The sequence below is a fragment of the Suncus etruscus genome, chromosome 18, assembly GCF_024139225.1.
Source record: "Suncus etruscus isolate mSunEtr1 chromosome 18, mSunEtr1.pri.cur, whole genome shotgun sequence".
NCBI lineage: Eukaryota > Metazoa > Chordata > Mammalia > Eulipotyphla > Soricidae > Suncus > Suncus etruscus.
This window is the reverse complement of record NC_064865.1, coordinates 13499441-13524438: the sequence shown is the minus strand read 5'-3', so window position 1 is coordinate 13524438 and position 24998 is coordinate 13499441. Positions and strand designations below refer to the sequence as shown.

Here is a 24998-nt window from a genome sequence, read left to right as displayed (position 1 = left end):
ACAAAAGAGCCAAAAAGTTGAAATGGGACAAAGAAAGTCTTTTCAACAAATGGTGTTGGTACAACTGGAAAACCACCTATAAGAAATTGAAAATTGACCCATAACTCACCCCATATACAAAAGTCAACTCAAAATGGATCAAAGTACTCAAAATCAGACCCAAAACCATAAAGTTTATTGAAAAAAATATTGGCGGAACACTCGAAGACCTATATATCAAAAAAGTCTTTGATGATAGATTGCCAATGGCAAGAACATTAGCATCAAACATAAACAAATGGGACTACACCAAACTAAAAAGCTTACGCATGGCAAAAGAAACCATACTCAACAGAAGAAGATGGGTAACTGAATGGGAATAAATCTTTGCACTCAACATGTCCAATAAAGGGCTGATATCCAGAATATACAAAGCACTCAGAATGATAAGCTCCACAAAACCAAATAACGCCATAAAAAATGGGGAGATAAAATGAAAAGACAATTCACTGAAGAAGATGGAAAGATGGCCAAACACATGAAAACATGTTCACCTTCACTCATCATTAGGGAAATCCAAATCAAGACAACAATGAGGTACCACCTTACACCAGTGAGGATGGCTCACATAAAAAATAATGAAAACAATCTCTGTTGGTGGGGTTGTGGTATGAAAGGCACTCTCATCCACTGCTGGTGGGAATGCCCCCTAGTTCAACCCCTATGGAGAACAGTCTGGAGAGTGCTCAAGGCACTCAGAATTGAGCTGCCATTTGACCCAGCAATTGCTCTCCTGGGTATCTACCCCCACGCCGGAAGGACATTCATCCCAATATATGTGTGCACCCCACTATTTATCGCAGCACTCAGTATAATAGCCAAGTCTTGGAACCAACCTCGATGCACAACAACAGATGAGTGGATCATTAAGATGTGGTATCTATACACAATAGAATACTACATGGCAGTAAGAAATGATTCAATCACAGACTTTGCAGCAAAGTGGATGGGCCTAGAACATATTATGTCAAACAAAATAAGCCAGAAGATGAAAGATAAACACAGAATGATAGCATTATTCTGAAGCACCTAGAAACTACACCATATATACAACTAATATTCAAAGATCAAATAACAGGACTTAACAGGGTAGAAACTCCAAACACTGTAATACCACACATATACTGGGCAGAAGTGCCCAAAACACATGAAAGAGGAACATCATAAACTCTCGACCACACATTAAACCATAAAGAAACCAGCAACTGCAGAAACGGCAGCATAGAGTGAACAGGTATGTAATCAGCCTGTTACTGCAAAGGCTCATAATAATCTCTTAGGGATCTTATACAAGGTTACAGGTAAAGAATACCACGGGAAATCACTGACTACAACCTAAGTATTTCAAAATAATAGGTGTTAATGCCTTAAGCTTAATATATTTAAAGTAACCTCTCAGCTTTTCTGTCCACAGGCATTCTTGGATACAAAGGATGGACAACCTAAGATGGCATATTAGAGCTAAGCCACACGAGATGCCATACCCAGGTTGCGTTACAAAATTGTCTGGATAAAACTTTTTAACACACCCTTTATCTCTAGGTCATACCTTCTTTTAGGACCTGAAGCATGTGACCAGCCAGACCACCGAAGCAGCAACGGTGACCTGCAGACTTATACTACGGGGCCTACTCATAGAACATATTCAAGCAAAATGACATGCCCCCACTCTTTTCACCTCTCTTCTCACTACTCCCTCTTCCTTTTTTTTCCTGATTTAATCTTATTTTCTCCTTTCTACCTTTCTGCCCCTTCCAAATACTCTCTCCTACCCCCCTTCCAGGAATCCTGCTAACCCTTTACCCCTCAATTCCATCCAGATTTTCCAACTTATTAAAACTCTTCACCCTCAGTTCTTAATCTATTAGGCATCAAGACTGACCTCCTACCCCAATGAACCAGTACCCAGCACCCGAGTGAAGGGACATCCACTCAAACCCACACCTCGTCCCTGGCAGGAAAATACAACCAACACCGCTACTGATTCATGCTGTGTGGCTCTCCCTACCAACTTATCCCAATGTGGACTGTTGCTGGATACCAGACTTAGCCCTAAAAGGACTCCCAATGCAAGAATTTTACACAAGATCCCCCTCAAATTTTTTTCCAATCTCAGGAAGAGCAGGGTGTGCGATAAAAAGGTGCCTGGGAACCCACACTGTACAAGAAAATCTCAAAAGACAATGGGGAAACCTATACTTCCATCACAAGTATAAGACCTGTATAAAACTACCTCTTTATTTTTTTTTTTATTTTACTTAAAATCATTTTTTCACTATACATATGTGAGTAAATATTTTTATTTCTATTTTTATGTTTTTTGGGTGTGTGACTTGTTTCTCTGTTCTTTTCACCCCCAAACTGGCAATATAATGAAGCACCATTTCTTCCTGCAAAGGCACACTAAAAAGGGGAAATCCCACGTATATAAACAAGCTTTTACCTACTAGGTTTACGAACTCATACTTATTTATTTACAATACAGGGGAATCTCCCACCTTGAAAATATGTCATGTGGATCCATCTTAGACACCAGAAGATTATACACCGACCTGAACATGATCTACAGACGACCAGCTGATAGAACCATGACCGGGCAGTATGTATTCTGGGACCAACAAGAAAGCCCTAGTCTAGGGTTTGGTCTACGTCCTGCATAACAATCATGACCTCCAATTCCAGAGTCCTGACTGAGGCAATTGCAACTGAACGGGTCTTCTGGAACCATGATATCCCAGGCTCCATCTGAGTTTCAGAGCAAGGGCTAAGACCATTAACCACAGAAGAGAGATTAAAATGACATCAAGGAAACAGAACTTCTAAAATCACAAAGAAAGTCTTCATCATAAGTTCCACTCCTTGACCTGTGCACAGACTGAGACATCTAGATTTAGAGGTCTGTTTTTAACATCCAGATTGGAGCAGAAGTCTTCCATACAGCACAAAAACACCAAGGGGAGAGTAAATGAACGTGAAAGGAGTCTATAGATAATCCCATGACAATATATTCCAAGGGTATAGAAACCCTGTATCTCTAAGGCCAAGGGGATTCCCGTTTCAGATGACCCCAATATTTATTGTGCCTATGCGGGGGGGGGGAGGGACAAAAAACACTAAATAATCCTTTTTTTATTTTAATTTTAATTTTTTAATTTTTTTATCAGATTTTGTCGATTTCTTTGTTTTGGGGTAGATATTGAAGTCATTGTCCATTTTTTAATTATATATTTACTTTTTCTTTCTTTTCTCTTCTTCCTCTTTCTGCCTTGTCATATTTCCTATCTCAAGACCATGGCAACTATGTGGTGCATATTTTTATTGCTGCAGTGCTCACTGGATATCTTATTTGATTCCTCTTTTTGAACTGTTGTGGTGTTTCACCTTCTTCTTTTCCCCTTCATCCCTCAAACCAAGGATGAGAGCCTCTAGAATGACTCTGCTCATAGTCGGCTTAGTCGATTTTTACCCCATTATATTACCTTTCTCTTCCTCAAACAAAACCACATAACTTGATCTTTCTAGTTCCGCCTCCTAATTAGAGGGGTTAGTAATGGAGGCACCAAGACCAACAGTTATAAGACCACTAAGTAATAAACTAGACACAGAAGGGACCACGCATTCTAGCAGCCCCTGGGGGGGGGGGACAGTGGAGGATATGGGAGGCAGGATGGGAGCGGTTGTGGGAGGACAATTCGGTGGTGGGAATTCCCCTGATTCAATGTAAATATGTACCTGGAATATTACTGTGAACAATATGTAAGCCACTATAAATAAAATAAAAATTATATTTAAAAAATAAAAATAAATAAAAATAAATTATACTGTCTAGCATATGTATTTAATTGAGCTTCTATATTTTATTAGGTGACAGGATATGATATTTGAGAATAAAATTGTTTAAATATGTCATGTAATTATGCATTGCTTACAGTGTGTAAATAAAATGGCATAAAGAAACATAACACTACATATCTGAGAATGAGAGGTGTTATGTGCCAGCAATCAATTTTTTTAAGATTACAATAAACCTTTATTCCCATTTTACTCAAACTTTCACATTGCTCTCTTTTTTGTAACGTTTTTTTTTTTTTTTGCTTTTATTTGGGCCACATCTGGTGATACTCAGAGGTTACTGCTGGCTATGCGCTCAGAAATCGCTCCTGGCTTAGGGTACCTTATGGGATGCCGAGGGATAGAACCTAGGTTCATCCTATATAGGCAGCTTGCAAGGCAAATGCCTACCGCTGTACTATCTCTCGGGCTCCTTTATTTGTAACGTTATTTAAGCACATGGTTACAAAATTGTTCATTGTTGGGTTTCAGTCATTCAATGCATACCATCCCTCACTGGTGCACCCTTCCACTGATGTCTCCCATTTTTCTCCCAACACCCAACCCCTGTCCCTTGCCTTGTTTTAGTGCAGGCAATTTGCCTCTCTCTCTCTCTCTCTCTCTCTCTCTCTCTCTCTCTCTCTTTCTCTCTCTCTCACTCTCTCTCTCCCCCCACTGTGGTTTGCAGTATTGTTAATGGAGGGGTACCTTGCCTATTAGTTTATCCACTTACAGCTCAGTTCTTGTCCAGAGCTTTCAATTCCATGTATTATTGTTTAGATAATGTTTCACAAAAGACAGTCTAACATCCTGGATAGCAGAACTATATTAGTGTTTTTTTGTGTTTCGTGTCATTGTTGTTGTTTTCTCATCACCTGGAAGTGTCAAAGGTTCTTTACTTTAGGATCACAGGCTCAGGGAGTCTTTTTTTTTTTTTTTTTTTTTTTTTTTTGGTTTTTGGGTCACACCCAGCGGTGCTCAGGGGTTACTCCTGGCTGTCTGCTCAGAAATAGCTCCTTGCATGCACGGGGGACCATATGGGACACCGGGATTCGAACCAACCACCTTTGGTCCTGGATCGGCTGCTTGCAAGGCAAATGCCGCTGTGCTATCTCTCCGGGCCCAGGCTCAGGGAGTCTTGTGGGATTCCAAGGATTGAACCCAGGTTGGCTGCTTACAAAGCAATTGGCTACATTACTATTACTCCTACTCCTCCTTCCATAGAGTTTTTTGTTTGCTTTGGAACAACACACAGAAGTCTTCAGGGATTATTTCAGCCTCTAAATAAATATGGAATATACTGGTTGAGAGTAAGAACGCCTAATTGATGTTTGACCCTTCTGTATAAGGAGAATGAAAGGAATCTAGTGGATAGGGAGGGAGATAGAAGAGACAGATGGGAAGCAACATGGGGAGAGAGGCAGAGGTTTTAGGGGATTCAGGTCCATACTTAATATCAAGGAATAAAAGAGCTAAGTATTATTATCCAAGACCAGAAGGAGCAACCCGTAGTGGAAAGCTTGCCACAAACAGCGGAGCAGTGCAATAGGGTAGAGAAGAAACCACTATGACAATGATAGATGGAACTGATATCTCTGGACAAAAATGCATGTAAAAGGGGAATAAAGGGGAATTATATGTGTGATACATGCCCATTCACTTACAATACTGCAAACCATATTGTCAAAAAGGAAAAAAAAAGGAAGAGAGTGTGGGAGAAGGTGAGGGAGAAGGAAGAAAGAAAGAGACAGAGAGAGACAGAGAAAGAAAGAGAGTGGGGCTATGCCAAAGAGGGAAGGAAACTGAGGAATGTGGTGATGGCAAATGCGCACTGATGAAGGGTGGTATACACTATGACTAAAAATCATAAACAATTTTGCAATCACAGTGCTTCAGTTAGAAAAACAGAAAAGAAAAATGAAATACTTTAGAAAATAATAGGTATCCAGATGTAAAAGAGCCTGAGAATTGGTCTACAGAACTAAGTTTACCTTGGTTGAAACAAGTAATGTAAGTTAGACAGAGAAACAATAGTGGAAAATATGTTGTTAGAACTATTTATGAATGGGATCTTACCACTAGTGATATTTTAAGTCATGGTACCTGAAATAAAAAATAATTTAAATAAAACAACTAAAATATTACCTAAATTTTAAATTTTGCCTGACTTAGAGGACTGATTTAGAAATTTTGTTGCCAAATTTTCTAATTTAATACATTTTAAACTTGTTTTTATTTTGATTATTCTGTCATAGTCTTCTAGGCTTCTTATCTTTTCTCAAATATGCCAAAATTATTCTTTAAGTAATGACTTCATACTTTTTTGCCTGAATATTTTCTCAATAAAATCATCTGATTATTTTATTTTATTGTGTTCTTAGTTCAATTTCAACATGATAGATTATTCCATTTAAATGAATTTCTGCTCAGCCTATAAACATTCCCTAATATATGAACCATTTAATTTCTAAATGATGTTAAATATTTACTTTTTTTAATTTTATGCTCCCAATAAAATGTACTTGATATAAAATCTGGAACTTAGTCAATATGTCAAAGTGTTAAATTTAATGCGCAACACATATTTTCTGTAAGTACTTGTTGAATTTATGAATGAATCATTAAAATTTGAGATTATTATTATTAAAGAAAGTAGAAGGAATTTAAGGGAGAGAACAAAAGGGAGTTTTTATATACTCAAAAGATCATTGTCCTGGGGCTGAAGCTTTAGCACAGCATTAGGTAGGGCATTTGTCTTCCATGCTGCTAACACAGATGCGGCTGAGCCCAGTTAGATCCCTGAAGTCCCATATGGTCCTCCAAGCACCGCCAAAAATGACCACTGAGTACAGAGCCAGAAATAATCCCTGAGCACCACCGAGTGTGACCCCAAATACACACACATACACACACACACACACACACACACACACACACACACACACACACACACACACACGTCATTGTCCTTGAGATATATGGAATAAGGGGATAGAATAAAATCAGATAAAAAGGAAATCATAAAATATTTCACTATGCTTCCAGTTCAATGAATAATCATAAAAATTAAATTTTATAGTTGAAAAGTCTATGAGAATGCTCGAGTAGCCTTAATTTTAAATGAGCATTGCTATATGTATCTAGCTTTTCTGAATGTGTTTAAACAATCCATGGTTGGTATAAACTTCCCTGGATAGAGGGAAATTTTAATTTATTAGCTTCAGGACGTAGATTTCTATGGGAGCATTGTACAATATTTTTCCTGAAAGTGAAATGGGAGCTACAACAATAATTTGGGGAATCTGTGTAAGAAATATGTTATAAAAAGCTAGTTTGGGAGCTATCCTGGTTGTCTTGGGTTTCTCTCTACCTTTCCTTTAGATCACAAATATTCATACCCTTGGAATTTTAGATGAAGTTTGGTAATAGGTCTTAGGTGAAAATATGAATATTGGTATCATCTGAGAAGTCCATAAATATTCAAATATTTAATAATATAATGGAATAATCAAAGTATGAGTAGGGAGAGAAGAAAGGAATATGTAAGAAAGAAAAAACCAAGAAGGTGAAAAAAATGTATAATGTATAATGAAGCCTACAATAGAAGATATACTTTTTTATTTATAGGTAATTTTATTTTGCAGTTTTTTATATTTAGAGAAAACTTAAGATGGTGTAGATCACACACACACACACACACATACTTTTTACCCAGTTTCTTTCCGTTTCCTTTGATTTAGCTAACTTATAATATACCAATTCCTTTATGAAAATGGAGAAATCAACATTTCTATGGAAAAGAATTCAAATGCTCTTAGATTTCACCATTTTTTCCATTAATGACACATTTTTTCAATCTATTACAGAATTCTTTCTAAGATACTACATTGAAGTTAGCTCTCATGTATCCTTAGACACCTCTGGTTGTTAAGGTATTCTTAATTTTTTAACGTTTATAGTGTTGATGGTTTTTGGGAGGGTGAAGTTGAAGTTACACTCAACTTTTCTCACAGCTGACACCTAAGTGTGCCCAGAGGTAACTCCTGGCAAATTACTTGGGGGAGGTTATGGAGTGACTGAGATCAAACATGGGTTTACCTTCTCCAAGGCAATTGCCTAACCCTCTATTTTTCTGGTCCAAACATTAATAGTTTGGAGTGCCTGATCAGAGATATTTTGCAAAACATTCCTCAGGATTTATGATGAGATCTGGACTACAGATATTTAGAAAGAATTTCACAAGAAAATACCTTTTATCATAGGGTATGTATGCATTAATACACATGACATGATAGAAACTTTAGTCGCTTACCTAAGATGGTATTTTCCAGACTTCACAATGAATTGACTATTGCTTTTCGTTCAGATTTTACTTTTGGGGACAAGTTAATAAACTTCTGAAGGAAAGTTTAAAATTTTTTCTTTAAAAATTTTTCTTTAGGTACCAGAGCAGTGGCACAGCTGTAGGGCGCTTGCCTTGCAAGCAGCTGTCTCAGGATAGACCTGGGTTCGTTCCCCGGAATTCCATATTGTCCTCCAAGCCAGGAGTTATTTTTGTGTACATAGCCAGGAATAACCCCTGAATGTCACTGGTTGTGGCCCCCAAACCAAAAAATTTTTTCTTTAAAAATTATGTATAGATTTTATTTTTAAATATTTTTTTCTTCTTATTAAAAATCTTTGTTATTTGGGGCCAGACCCGGTGATGCTCAGGGTCTAAATCCTGGTTCTGCATTCAGAATTACTCCTGGTCATGCTCAGGGAACTATATGGGACGTTGGGGATAAAACCCAGGTTGGCCGCATGCAAGGAATGAACCTTACTTACCTCTGGTACTGTCTCTCCAACCTCTCTTTTTAAATATATTGAAAGGGAGCTTATGAAAAGGCTGGTAAAGTGATCAGGAGACAAAAGCCTTAAACACCTTGGTAGTTGAAGTGTTGTGGAATATCTATATACCTGAATTACAGAACCAACAAAACTCACAAGATCCCAATTACCATATTTGCCGGCATATAAGACGACCCCCTAATTTTACAGTTAAAATATAGGTTTAGGCGTATATTCGCTGTATAAGACAGAAAGTTCCTGTGCTGCAACTGTATGTACCACAGTGAGCCAATCAACAAGCAAAGGTTCAATGGGTATACTGTAATAGACTTCTCTCTGACTCTGGCCCATTTGAGCAGGCTTTTGACAGTGTAGATTCGGGTACAGAATATTGTCTAATTTGCATGCATCAAAAGCCTGCTTGGATTGGCCGAGTTAGAGAGGCCGTCTGAACAGCCTTGCAGTGATTGGTGCAGGATCGAGTTGGAAAATTCGTTTCGTGGCAATATCCAGATGATTTTTGTTTAGCGGCATATCTAGACGTTTTTCGGGATATATTGGGTGTATAAGATGACCCCCGATTTTCCGTTGACATTTTTTGTTTTAAAAGTCATCTTATACACCAGCAAATATGGTACAACATTCAAACCTAAAAACATATTCCTATCAAGGAGGCAGACTGAGAATTTCTGAGAGAAATGGATGGCATAGATGGAGGAAAGTTGATATTCTTTTTTTTTTTTTTTTTTTTTTTTTTTTTTGGTTTTTGGGCCACACCCGGTAACGCGCAGGGGTTACTCCTGGCTATGCGCTCAGAAGGCGCTCCTGGCTTGGGGGACCATATGGGACGCCGGGGGATCGAACCGCGGTCCGTCTCCTAGGCTAGCGCAGGTAAGGCAGGCACCTTACCTCCAGCGCCACCGCCCGGCCCCGAAAGTTGATATTCTTAATAACACTGTTGTTGCCAAATTGTGTAAATAAAACTCGAGTGTGTGTGTGTGTGTGTGTGTGTGTGTGTGTGTGTGTGTGTGTGTGAGATTTACTTGCTAGGAGACTTTGTTACCCTTCGTGCTCTTCAGACTTACTACTACCTCTGCATTCAAGATCAGTTTTTGTGGGGTCTGGGAGACAATATGAGGTGCTAAATACCAATTCTAAATCAGCTCTATACAAGAAAATTGTTCTACTCTTTAAGGGACAATCACTCTTGCCTCTCAAGTATCGAATAACTTTGTAAATCACAATAACATTTTAAATTAATTTCGTTTATTGTATTTTTTGGTTCTTGGAATTAACCCATGCCAGGGCATCACTCTTACATGGTAAATACTTTGCTGCAAGTCACACCTGAGACCTATTTTAAATTACTTGAATGCTGAATGAAATAAGTCAGAGAGAAAGAGAGAGAAAGAGAGAGAGAGAGGTAGACACAGAATAGTCTCACTCATCTATGAGTTTTAAAAAATAGAAGACATTATTGTAATAATACACAGAAACAATAGAGATGAGGGCTGGAAGAAGTGGCCCATGATATGAAGCTTACCACAAAGTGCGATAATAAAAAAAATGTCTAAAGAATAGAGATTTTAAAAAAGTGTGCTCTGGTATAAAGGAAGTGGGATTAAAAATGAAAGAATAAACATACTTTACTCTCTTGAGTATAATCACATGTATATATAAATATATGTTATGTAGATGAAGAATTAAAGTGTTTATTGACTGAAAAGTGGTTTTAGTTAGGAATAGTAATTTTGATTTAATAGTAAACATGGGAGATAACGTGGAAAGGAGAGTCAATGGGAGAGGATATTTGAAGATAAAACATGTGAAGATTTTTTGAAGGTATTAGTTATGAAGTGGAGTTAGGAAAGATAAATACTGTCCATCAATTATATGATTGATACATTTCTCTATTTTTGACATTTTTATAAAAGCATAATTCTTAATTTCAATGAATGTCTCTGATGATTTAGTCATATAAATGCACTTCCATAATCAGTAATTTGATTACATTTATTAAATGTTAATCAAACATTTATAATGAAATTCAAAGCTGTTAATCATAGATTGTGTTACTTTATAACATTTTATTACATTATTTATACGGAATGAAAAGGAGTTCAAATAAAGAATTATTACTGTTTAAAATCATCTATGTAGCTAGCATGATACTGATTTTCAGGATAGTCAATATCAAAAAATAACTAGATGATATATCTCTGTTCTCTGTATTGGGAATTTAATAAATCTTGTCTTCACAATTGCAAGAAGCCTTGCAGCTGCTCTCGGTGATCTTCTGCTTACAACCCAACTTCTCCACCAAATTCTTACAATTAGGTAATATATCTTCATAAGCACAACCATTGGCTTAAATAAAGAAAAAAATAATTTCATTCTGATTATCATACATAGCAGTAACATAAACAGAAAATGTAAATGGATAGAGAGAAATTGAACAAACTAGTTGATGTAATTATGCTTATTTTCATGATGACCATTTCTTACACTTAGCATATACTTTCTTTTAATTAAATACATTGATTATTACTTTTTTAAAATTTGAGTTTTGAGTTTCTTCTGAATTAAATTTACATTCAGAAAACATGTATATATATTTAAATAAATTTCACTAGAATGCAGCATCCAAAATGACAGTCGTTAGCCATGTGGTTTCTTAAATTTAAACATATTAAAATTAAATAAAACATAAAATTCAGGCTCCAAATTATATCTATACACTCCAAGTCATGAAGCTCATGTATCTAGAAACTATTTCAGAACACTGAAAAGATTGCAAATATACATCATTACAGTAGAATTATATTGGTAACTCTTCCTAGCCTCTACTACAACTAGTTTACTTTTATAAATAAGCAATTAGTATAGAAATATTAATGAAAAATTTAAAAGGGAAGGAGTTTTCACTATTTCCAGATGAATATCTAGCGGTGGATGTAGACCCAATAAATTTTAAACTAAGTACATCATCTTGAGTTGGGGTTAGATATTTAAAATTGTTCAGAGGTTTGTGATACATGATGTTTTGTATGTGCAAGGGCCTACAATTGATCTTTGAAAGTATAATGTCTTTGGCACTACTCTATGTTAAGGTATGAGACCCAGTAGTGCCTGTGGACTTCACCTTGTTATGTTTACTGTGATCCCATAGTTAATGCTTGTGAGATCATGAAATACCTAAAACTGACCTAGGGTTTCCCACATGTAAAGCATAATCGCAGACCTTTGAACTATTTCTCTGGCCTTATATGTGCTTTTTAAAAATAATATCTTTATTTAAATACAGTGATTACAAACATTATTGTGATTGGGTTTCGGTCATAAAAATAACACCCCCCTTCACCAGTGCAAGATTCCCATCACCAAATATGTGCTTTTCATTACAAATTATGCCAGATTTTAAAGTGTAAGAGCTCATGTAAAGATGTAATAAAAATCATTTCTTAAGTTGGCTACATTTATTAGACTTTATTTCGCATAAAATTTTATTTTACTTTAATATAATAACAACTAAATGTATTCAAACTTACTGCATAGTCCATTGTCACAGTCATTAGGGCAGGCACCACAACATTTTCCACGGACATAAGGCATGCTTAACTTGTTCTTATTACTACCACTGGAATTAAAAATAAAAAAAATATTAACTATATTTCAGGAACAGCAGAGAGGGTCCTTGCCTTGCATATGTCCCACCAGGTTTACTCCCCAGCATCCCATGATTCCCAAAGCCCTCCAGCAATGATCCCTAATCACAGAGGTAAGTGTAATCCCTAAGAACTGCTGCATGGCCCAAAAACACTTCATTAAATCATCTTTACAAAATCAAAACGGTTTCATTTATTCTTAGAGCAGCATCTATTGCACAAATTCTTGAAATTTTTCATGTTAAATAATTGAAAAATTAACATTCTTAAAGTGTAGTCTAAAAAATTATAAAGTCAGATAATAAATCAGTGTGTGGGTCTTGATTACAAGGTTTCACCAATTGCTCTGGTTTAAATAGAGCTTAACATTTTCAAATGTATTTCAAAATAGTAACAATCTGTTTTCTAGTGGATTTGGTCAAACAGCTAAGTTGACATAGCTCTGAAACTGCCTAAAGGCAAAGTATATCCTATTGTGAATCAAAAGGAGCTCTGGAAATATGGAAAATATTTTAAGATCAAATAATTCCTATTTCACATATATATATTTCATGATCTGTACTAGGGAAAATAAAGTTGTAGGTTAATTTTTGACTTCAAGATGGAAGTGATGATTTCATGGTGTTTGAGTTTGAATCAGAGATATAGAAAAATGATTTTAATTTCTGAGATGGTGTGTTTGTGAGGTAAAGATATAAGCCCAAAATATATATGAAACTCTGGCTTCTGGCACAGAATATAGCTATATATTTGAGCTCTTGAATAATTATAAAATATTTAAAAATTACCTACTTATAAGTTTTTCTCACCCATATTTTTCCTTATTATTTATTTTAATTCTTCTTTTCAGAAGAGTGATTCCAAATATTTTCTCTCTCACAGTCACTGAATTTGGATGCATTTTGATAGGATCTTTTATTATTTCAATGCCTAATTTAAAAATTTTTATTTTACTAAAACTAAGAAAATATTTGTGGGACTTTTGTGGTCCCAGAACCTTACCTGCCTTGCTGTCTCTCTGGCACAACACAAACATTATGAATGAATATTCAAGATGACCCAATTTGCCCATGGGGTGTTTGTGTGTGTGTGTGTGTGTGTGTAGTACAAATCTTACAACCTGAAGAATGGGAATGTTTCATGTTATAAATCAAAATAATCATAGAAGATTCCTAGGGGTGTGTAGTATATATGTAAGTGTACATACACAGCAAGCATGCATGACATACATGATAAATTATGAGGAAAAATTCACATATTATTCCTGAATATTTTAAAGATATCAAGGATTTCTTTGCAAATCTGTGCAATCTTAAGTTTGATGATTTCTTAAAAATTCTATGCAGACAATTTTCTAATCAGGAGTAGAAACGTATAAAGTAGAATATTTCCTCTTTGCTAACTCTTTTTACCCAAAAAATAAACACAAAAATGTTTATTTTTCAGAGTAAGATTACAGTAAGTGCTACCAACAATTACAAATCACATATGCCCATTGGGTAACTTTGAGTTTCGGGAAGGGCAATTTAAATGTAAGATAAATCATTTTATACATGACATGAGGAACGAAAGTTTCAGAATATTTTTTGAGTCGAGAAAATGTCTTCATTCTCAGTAGTGGGTTGATTTTCAAATCTTGAGAAATGTTTTCAAAATTATTCATCGCTTCTAAACAATCAAAAATTGTTTGGAAACTGCTCTAGATGATGTTCAGGCTTATTCCTGAGTCTGTGCTCAGGGATTTTTTGTTTGTTTGTTTATTTGTTTTTGGGTCACCCACGGCGGTGCTCAGGGGTTACTCCTGACTTTGTGCTCAGAAGTTGCTACTGCAGGCTCGGGGTATCATATGGGATGCCAGGATTCAAAATGTCTTCTCTTCGAATCAGCTGCATGCAAGGCAAACGCCTTACTGTTGTGCTATCTCTCCAGCCCCAGGGATCATTTCTTGAAGAACTATGTGACCATTTATAGTGACAGGAACCAAACTCTGATTGTTACCCAAAAGGCAAGTATTCTCTATCCTTTCTACTATCTCTGCAGTTCATGAATATTAATTCATCTAGTTTTATATTAAATATTTAAAATAATAAATTGCTAATGTATTACTGACAGAAAACTCCTTAGTATATACTTACCCAGGACAGTAATGACAAACATAGAAATATTCTTCACTTGCATTTGCACAATAGGAAATTCCACATCCAATACGCCAAGATGAATACCAAATAACCTCCACATTCATAAGAGATTAGAAAAGAATTCATTAGCAAAAAATAAATATTAAAAATTATAAAATAAAAAAATATAAAATATCAAATTATAAAGATAATACATGTTGTCAAAACAAAATAACACTTTGTTTATACTCATAGTGCATTTAGTTTGATTATTGAATAAGTGGCATAGTAAAATAATATATTTTAACTATAATGATACATATCAAATTTACAAATGACATGTTGGTAAAAATAATATTATTATAAAAGTAATAATATGATAGTACAACAAGTAGGGCAATTGCTTTGCATGCTACTGACCCGGGTTCAATCCCCAAAGTCCCAGATGATTTCCCAAGTCTGCCAGGAGTGATTCTTGAGTGAAAGCCAGGAGTAAGCTCTGAGCATAGCTTGGTGTGAACCCCTCCCACCCCCCAAAAAGAGAAAATTAAATGTCTTAAAATATTGCATTTCTAAGTATAACAATACTTTTTCTCTTTAGATTGTTAGAAAAATTGAGTATTTTTTTTTTTATCAAGCCTCTTGGAACTTTAGAATGCAAAGTCTCAATTGACATGTACGCCAAGGTCCAAAATAACTTTTTACTCTTTTAAGATCATGCTTCTGCCACATACAACATTGAAAAGAGTTATAATTTGAATATTTCTTTTTACAGTTAAATTTTTTTTACCTGTGCATAATCTTCAATCACTGACTTATTAGTCTTTGGTCCGGTACCAAATATAAAATTCTCGTACTCACTATTCCAAAAACCGATTACTTTTGACCACGAAGCTGCATAACTTGCCTTATAGATATTCTCACCACAACCACTATTATCTAAGGTGAAAAATAACTGTAATGAGTAAAATTTTATCACAGTTGTTAATTTTGATATATAGGTATATATATATAAATAAATAAATCTCTAGATCTATATTGATACTCTATACCTACATTTTTAGAATACTTGTTCTTCAATCACATTACTTTCTAATCTTCAAACAAATTTTAAATGAATAATTTGCATTATGTAATTTTGTAGGCTCAGACATTAATTATTATAAATCAATATTCATATCTACTATATTAGTTCACACTGAAAATCCATTAAGTGAGTTTCTTAACAGTTATAAACCAAACAGAATCCAGATGAGCCTAACAGATTTTTAATGGTCTCAAGAAAAAAAATTAAATAAGATATTAGACTTCAAGTAGCTAAATTATATTTTCTTTATTAATCATTTAATCCTTTATTATCAAATAATAGACTTTACTGACAGAGTAAATGATTTCTTTACAAGTGTATGCCTATTTTTCTTTCACTTTTGTATTATAATCTTGCCAGTACATAGATCTGTTCTTATTACCTATATTTTGTCAGTCTCACCCCTAATCACAAAGTATTATCTATATATGAAATAAGATAAATATATAGAAGTATTATTTTATATGACTCCAGAAACCACATCCTCTCCTAGTCAAGGAATGTTAGCATGGTAGGGAAACAACACAGTAACAACCATGCTTAGAGAACTAAGATGGTAGTTCAAATGACTAAACAAGTACCAACCACAATTTTAGTCTCTCAGATAATGACTTTAGAGAAGAAATATGGAGGATCCTCATAAAACTCAAAAAAGACATGCAACATACTAAATGTGCCACAAATAAGAATCAAGAGGATCTGAGATTAGAAATAAGAAAGGAGGTCTAGTAGTTCCAGCCCACTACATGAAGCTCATCACAAAGAGTGGTGAGTACAGTTAGAGAAATAACTACATTGAGAACTATCATAACAATATGAATAAATGAGGGAAGTAGAAAGCCTGTCTAGAGCACAGGCGGTGGTAGGGTGGGGAGGAGGGAGATTAGGGACATTGGTGATGGGAATGTTGCACTGGTGAAGGCAGGTGTTCTTTACATGACTGAAACCCAACCATAATCATGTTTGTAATCAAGGTGTATAAATAAAAATATTTAAAAAAAAGAAATAAGAAAACTTCAAATTGTAATAATAGGGTTGAAATAGTTGGTAGGTAAATGAAAAAAAAATATCACTGAAAAGCCTAAACAACAGAGTAACAGTGGCTGAAGACAGAATCAATGAGCTGAAAAATGAGATGCAAAACAAATCCATACAACAGAAGAGGTTGGAAAAGAGCTTCAAACAAATGATCAAACATTGGGAAAAAAACAAAAATAGAAGTGTTCATTAAACTCAACAGAAATCATGTAAAAATTATTAGAGTACCACAGCACAAGAAAACCCCTATGAAGTATCAACAATCAAGAACATCATTGCAGAGAAACTCCCAGAGCCAAGAGTACATGCAACCAAAACCTACATGCTCAAAGAATACCAGGCAAAAGAAATTTGAAGAAAAGCACCCAAGACATATCTTAGGCATGATAAAGAACCCTTTAGATAGTGACTGAATACTGAAAGCAGCAAGATCAATGGGAAAATAATATTCAAATAAGCATTCCTAAGATTTACAGTAGATTTGTCACAAGAGACCTTCAATGAAATTCAAATAAAATTAATGCATTGCCAAAGTACTTCACCCAGCCAGACTTATATTTAAGTTTGAAGGAATTATACCCAACTTTATGAATAAGTATCAGCTTAGAAATTTTACAGACTTACAGAATAAAGTGAAAAATATACTTCAAGATAAGACAGACCACAGGACACACCAAGCTCCTACATAAAAATTACACTAAATCTCATGACAATCATCTCTCTCAACAACAATGGACTAAGTGCACCAGTTGAGAACCACAGAATGCAAAATAAATTGTTTTGTTGCATACAAGAAAGATATTTGAATAGTCATAACAAACATAGACTCAAATTCAAAGTTTGGAAGACAATCCATTCAAGCAAACAACTCCATTAAAAAGGCTGTCATGGTCATAATAATTTCAGATGACACAAATTATAGATTTAAAAATCTTATAAGGGACAGAAATAAATATTTCATAATAATTAAGGAATATTTACAACCATAAGAAATCACACTCCTAAACAAGTATGCACCTAATGAAGGACCAGAAAATATTGAAAACAACTGCTGACAAATTTGAAGGAAGATTTCAAAAAAAAAAATAATAGTGGGAAACTTCAACACCACTTGAGAGGTCAACGAGGCTGAAATCTAACAAGAATATACTAGCACTGAAAGAAGCAATGGAAAAACATTCGCCGAGTAGATATAAATAGGGCTCTCCATTCTCAAAAATTGGTTACACATTCTTTTCCAATGCACACGAGTCATTCTCCAAAATAGACCACATGCTAGCCCATTAAACATACCTACGTGAAATAAAGAGTATAGAAATTGTATATACTACCTTCTTGGATCATATTTCACTGAAATTGAAAGTGTATAACAAGCATACACAGCAGAAAAAATTTAGTACCTGCAAATTAAACAACTCACTAATGAACAAAGAGTGGATCAAAGAAGAAATAAAAGAGGAAATCAAAAGATTCCTGGAAATAAATGAGAACAAAGACACAAATGATCAAAATCTATGGGACACAGCTAAAGCTATTCTAAGAGGAAAATTAATAATGTTGCAAGCATTCAACAAGAAGGAAAATGGGGGCCTACATAAATAATTTAATGTCACAGCTTATAAAGTTTGAATGCTATCATCAAAATAAATGAGAAATAGGAAGACAGAAGGAAATAACAAAGCTTAGAGCAGAAATCAATGAATAGGAAAATATACGGACTTTGATAATTGAAAATAAAGCAAGTGGCTAGGGGGAATAAAAATTTCTTAACTTATAGGTGTCTCTTTAATCAGAAAATCAAAAGAAATAGTTTAAATTTTCTTAAATAATTTAGGGAATGAGTGAAAGAACAGAAACAAAAGAGGACAGTGAAAGAATAGAAAGTAGGTTCCAGAGAGATAGCACAGCTGTAGGGAGTTTGCCTTGCACGCAGCTGATCCAGTAAGAATGGTGGTATGAACCCCTGCAACTCATATGGTCCTTCATGTCTACCAGAAGCGATTTCTGAGTGCAGAGCCAGGAAGTAATTCCTGAGCACCATTAGGTGTGACCCAAAAATTTTAAAATTAGAATGGAAAGGGTTAAATAAAAAGAACAGAAGTTAAAGACACAGTGAAAGAAATAAAAGAACAGATGAGACAGAACATACAGATTTCAAAATATTTTTTTAATTTATATGATTTTATTATTAGATGTTTGGGAAATGATCATAGATGTTTGGGAGCATTTATATATTGGTGCCTGAGTGTTCTAGTACCAGTACAATTTTCTGGCACCATATGATTTTCAGAGAAAACTGTTGTAACCATAGGACTTCCTCACCAGTTTCTGGAATACCATGATGCCCTCAGAGCTGCTGGTTAGAACAGTATATCACTTGTCAGTACAAAACTAATTATTTCAGCCAATTTGTCGGAGTATGACCAATTTTAAGCCCACAATTTGAGCACTGCATGTGAATTCCCCACCTCCTATAAAAACTAGTATGTTTATCTATAGACCTTGACTTGTTATTTGCTAATTTAAATAAGAGTTTAAACTATTCTTTCTGGCTTCTGTAAGAGGGAAGTAAGAAATTAAGATTTTAAAAGTAAATGATATTTAAATGTAGGCACTACGATTTATCTTGTTAGTAATAGTTCCAGTGTCTCAAAGTCTTCTTCCAACCCCAACTTCATTGGAAAAATAAACAATTAAGATCTACTTTTGATATCCCCTTACTTTGTTTCTACATATGAAAGAGTCATTCTATATTTATCTCTCTTCTTCTGATTGTCTTAACTACATAAGATAGCCATGTAGTGAGGTATTTAATAATTTCATTTTCTCACTGATCATTTGTGTCTTTGTTCTCATTTATTTCCAGGAATCTTTTGATTTCCTCTTTTATTTCTTCTCTGATCCACTCTTTGTTCATTAGTGAGTTGTTTAATTTGCAGGTGCTAAATTTTTTTTTTGCTGTGTATGCTTGATATACACTTTCAATTTCAGTGAAATATATATATATATATATATAAACACTGAGTATATATTAAATAGATTCAGTAACCAGGCAATAGTGATAGTCTTAATATCATTTGCTTTGAGTTTTTGACTGACTAGAAACATTCTCTTCATAACTTACATTTTCGTAACAAAAATATAACAAAGGATAGTACTTCTTTAAAAATAGTTGAGTTATTTACTACTTTTAAATCAAGCCTGCTCATATCTATACAATTTTAAATAATTTATGTATTTTGTTTAATGATCCACAACATGATTTTCCATTTTATTGTTTTTCTATTTCTTGTTAGAATTCATGTTAATAATGATGATGATTTTGTGTTTTGTAAGGAAGTTGGACAAATTAAAACAATTACACAAACATTTTAAATATGATATAATAACTGAATCATTTTCAAACTAGTTATCAAACAACAATAAATAGTTTTTAAAACTAAACAGGATACACAATAAGAGTAGGCAACCAGTTTAAAACTCAGTCGAATTTTATATTTCACACATATGACTTCATTGATGATTATTTACGCCCCTGAAAGCTATTTTTTTACACTTAACAATAGAGGAAGATGTGTCTGAGCAATAGCACAGAGTGTAGAGTTCTTGCCTTTCAAGTGGCTGAAATGGATTTGCTCCCTACCACCCTTTCACCCTTTACTGTCCTCTGAACCACATGTGGAGTAATCTCTGAGTGCAAAGCCAGGAGTGATCCCTGAGGGCAGAGCCAACTCCGGGCATTGAGTACTGCTGGTATAGCTCCACAAAACAAATAATAAAACAAATAAAAAATGAAAGAGAGAGAGAGTGTGTGTGAGAAAAAGACGGAAATGACTTGATTGACTCTGAGTCTACTTAGGAGGCAACACTATGAGACTATTCTAAAAACGGTGTTACCTCAGAGTCATTTCTATTTTTTTAATAACATCTTTAAAGACCATGATTACAAACATGATCGTATTTGGTTTCACTCATAAAAAGAATACCCCCTTCACCAGTGCAACACTCAGAGTTAAACTTGAGAGAAACAGCATCCAAATGAACACTTATTAACAATGGCTTTTTAATGCAACAACAAGAAAATGTCCTTTATATTTATTTTTATCTATTCAACAAATATGTATTAATAAACATACTGATTCTTCGCTGATCCTTTGAACTGTGTTCCAAAGTGCATTTCTCTGCCCAGTTTTGGGCATTTCGTGCTGATTCATTACACCATTGCTAAAAGGAACAAGTAAAAAATGGATATGAGCTTAGTGAATTATACACAAAGAAAAAGAATCTTTATAATTCTCATAATCAGATCATACAACAATTGTAAGCAATTGGAAAATATTAGTTAGTGGGCTATTTATGGCTACAGTTTTTACACACAAAGACTTTTAGTAGAATTAGTAAATACTGATAAATGTGGAAGCATTAAGATTATATTTTCTATTACAGTGACTTGAGATACTTCATTCCCAGGTTTGTGGTTTTTTTTTTTTTTTTGATTTTCCCTGAATATCTTTGAGAACAAGTGATCTTTTATTTCTGGGTCCAGAAAAGTTGTCACGTGATTAAAAATAATGTGAAAATTTTCATAAAAGGAAAAGGTTTTCTTGATCTTAGATAAGGAGAGATAGAGATCAGAAAAACATAAACACTGATTGTTTGATGCTCAGAAATTTGGTTTTAATTCTAAGAACTAGCTCTTTAACCATTATTAAATGATATTAAAAATTCCATCCTATCTTAAGAGAGTTGAGCTTTGAACCAAGGCCATGGTAAATAATCTTTGATTGAACTTGAAACAATCTATTTAATAAAATGTATAAGTGTAAGCCAGTTTGGGGGTACTTCATTTCTTTAAGAAGTTTGCTTTAAGCTGTAAGTTGATAGAACTTGAAGATTTGCTTCTAGCAACAGATATGATAGGAAAGTCTAGGGTATTAATTAAAATCCCAGGGGAATAGATAGTGATGACTGGGATGATGTCGATATTGTATATAAGGCTGTGCTCAAAGAGACTGGAAAGATAAGTACACATTCTTTTGAGCCTATTAAGAAATTGTTTCAAATAAAAATAAATAGAAAAATTCCAGAAAATGTAAATAAAATTAATTACTCGAGGTCCGGAAGTATATACTTTATTAATTCAAAGCAAATCAGGGAGGTCTTCAGAAGAACTATTGGATACTCTGAAATTGTAAATATTTGTTTTCTAAGAAGAAAATTCTATCCAAATACATGTGAAATTCTGAAAATGAATATATAAAGGAATAAATTCTTTTTTTTTTTTTTTTTGGTTTTTGGGTCACACCCGGCAGTGCTCAGGGGTTACTCCTGGCTGTCTGCTCAGAAATAGCTCCTGGCAGGCACAAGGGACCATATGGAACACTGGGATTTGAACTAACCACCTTTGGTCCTAGATTGGCTGCTTGCAAGGTAAATGCCGCTGTGCTATCTCTCTGGGCTCATAAATAAATTCTAACAAATTATTCTCTTTTATCCTATGATGTTAACAGGCTATTAAACATTAAAAGGGGACATTATATTTTTTTGTTTTGGCCTACTCACTAAAAAATACAGCTCTAATAGCAATATGCAGCCTGAAAATTTGTAGCCACAATATCTTCATGCAATGCCACTTCTGAGCTACTTATTTACTTTTCCCCAGGCTGGTCCAAAACAATCTATTAAGCTATTTTTAATCCATATTGATCTATAGCATTCTATTTTCTCTTACCATTCTTAGCATGTTGGTGGCAGGCGGAAAAACTGATCTTCTAAATTCATTGTGTTTGTTTACAATCTCCTTTTGGTTTTTCACTAGATCAGTTGACAATGAAAAAATAGCTGATTTCTAAAGAGAAATAAAGAATTTTAAAAATATTTCTAAAAGTTATATGTATGACTAATTTATCCAAGGCCACAATGATCACTTTTAAAAATCATTGGTTCTAGTCAATATTAGTTAGGCATTATTGATGAAACTGATCCAAAATCATTAGAATAAAAAAGTGGCAATTTTGAAGCTTTGAGAATCAGAAAGTAATTCATGTTTGATAGTTTATTCCTTTATTTTACTATGATTTAAAGTTTTCTATATATTGGACATTATTGGAAAAAATCTAAAAACTATTGTAGGCAGATGATGGCTACATTGCTGAAAATGCCAAAGGCTTAACTGATGCCAGAGGTTGCAGTCCTTTAACGTGGGTAGAGCTTGCTGGGAAAGAAAGGCTGCTATATTTCCCAGGTCTGGGGATGGTGGTGGGACTTAACAGCCCCAGTGGGTAATCATTTTTTTATCTGCTGTTTGTCTCTTCTCCCTTCCTCTCCACCCACATGCACACACACACACACACACACACACACACACACACACACTATTGTATTTCCAGTGTACAATAATCCTCATGTAACTAGAAAACAAATCTATATTTATTGCCAGAGTCTCAGATATAATTGTGTTCAAAACTTTGAGTAGATGATTAGTATTTTATAATGTTAGCTTTTATAGATCTTTTAGTTACCTTAGATTATATACCTAATAGCTTGCTGTCCCACTAAGGATGTATAAATTATTTTGCAAAGGTTTTAACTTTACCATACCAAACTTTACCATACCTGTTCACTTGCAGTAAAGAATTGAAATAACACAGCAATAAAACATAGTAACATTGGGAATAATGCCATTTCTAGAAAAAAATTGAACAATTAATTATATAGTATTCATGGTATAATTATCTATGAATTATCTTGCTATATAATCAGTAACAGAACAATTCAAGATTTATCACTTAGTTCTCTTTGAATGATGATTTAGTCTTAAAAGCAAGCCTCCCATGAGTATAATAAAGAACAACAGAAGTACATTACTGAAACTCTTGATCTATAACTATAAATGTTAAAATTTTGATATCCAATTACACAATAGGTCCATTATCTAAATTAAAGCTTCTTTCTTCATTTCCTAGAAAAAGGTCCTCCATATTCAAGTATCAGTAGAATTATTTTTACTATTTGATGTCATATTTACTCTTAATGAGGTAACAATGCATTAGTCCTCTTTGATGTCCTTAAGATCTCCTTAATGTTTTGTAAATAACTCTCCATTAATATCATTTCTAATTATATGGTAGACCAAATAAAGTATTAAAATTTTTTCATTTAATTAAAAATTCTGATTGATTTATAAATAGGCTAGAAAAATTATTATCCATATATAATTGTGTCTCTCTATATTAGTTATCAATATAGATTTAAAACTTTTTTTGACAAGAAGTTGATGTTATTATATGAATAGATAAGTTTACTAAATAAAGTAAATAGAATATCTAAGGGTTATATCAACCAAAGTAATCTCTTAAGCACTAGAGGTATCTGGAGAGATAGTACATGAATTGAGGTATTTGTCTTGCATATGAACCTGGTTTGATATTTGGCATTGTATGGACAACAAGCATTGCCAAGAGCAACCATTGTGTACAGAGTTAGGATTAGCCTCTGATTTTTTTCATGTGTGTCCAGCCAAAATAAAGAATATTTGCTCTTGTAGAACACTATGTCCCAGGGCTAAAAAAAAATGTCGCTTTCTCTATGGAGAAATTGTAAAGGGATAACATTTGCAAATTCTTTTTATTCTAAAAAACTACTCCTCTTCATTTATACCTATACACAAAAGAATCTGGGATGCATTGCATTTTCTGATTCTAAATTATATTATGAAGTTAGAGTAATCAAAATTGTGAGCTGCCAGAATAAAGATACTCTCATATCAATGGAATAGAATTAAGAGCCCAAAAATTAACTCAGATTTACAACAGTTAATAAATGATGAAGCAAACCTATACATAAAGCAGTGTAAAAAAATCTCTAACAAATGGTGCCAAGATAAATGGTTGGCCACATGCAAATATAAGAAACTGGATATTCATCTTTCATCATACATAAAAGTTAATTCAATGTAGATTGAAGCATAGACTAGATTCCATTGATACATTGAAGAAAAAATAGGAATAGCTCTTCAAAATGTGGAACTTAGGGGTCGGAGAGATAGTATGGAGGTAAGGTGTCTGCCTTTCATGCAGAAGGTTGGTTATTCGAATCCCAGCATCCAATATAGTCCCCTGTGCCTGCCAGAGGTGATTTCTGAGCATAGAGGCATGAATAACCCCTGAACACTGTCAGGTGTGACCCAAAAACCAAAATGTGAACTCAGATGTGTCTTCAACTATTTAACTTCTTTGGGAAAAATAAAAAAATAATACTAAATAAAAAATTTTTAAATTACATGATAGGGGCTGGCAAGGTGGCGCTAGAGGTAAGGTGTTTGCCTTGCAAGCGCTAGCCAAGGACGGACCATGGTTCATCCCCTGGCGTCCCATATGGTCCCCCCAAGCC

The 24998-nt window shown here is 34.3% G+C and overlaps 1 protein-coding gene across 1 annotated transcript in view; it reads right to left on the bottom strand.

Annotated features, from left to right (window-relative positions):
- LOC125996282 (cysteine-rich venom protein TEL1-like) overlaps positions 1-24998 on the bottom strand; it is a 73477-nt gene that overhangs the window by 18517 nt on the left and 29962 nt on the right. The window contains exons 2-6 of the mRNA XM_049765225.1: positions 22339-22455; positions 20740-20831; positions 15273-15414; positions 14501-14595; positions 12249-12337 (exon numbers count right to left, since the gene is read on the bottom strand). Coding sequence (XP_049621182.1) covers positions 12249-12337; positions 14501-14595; positions 15273-15414; positions 20740-20831; positions 22339-22455 — 535 coding nt within the window. The remainder of the gene's footprint in view (positions 1-12248; positions 12338-14500; positions 14596-15272; positions 15415-20739; positions 20832-22338; positions 22456-24998) is intronic.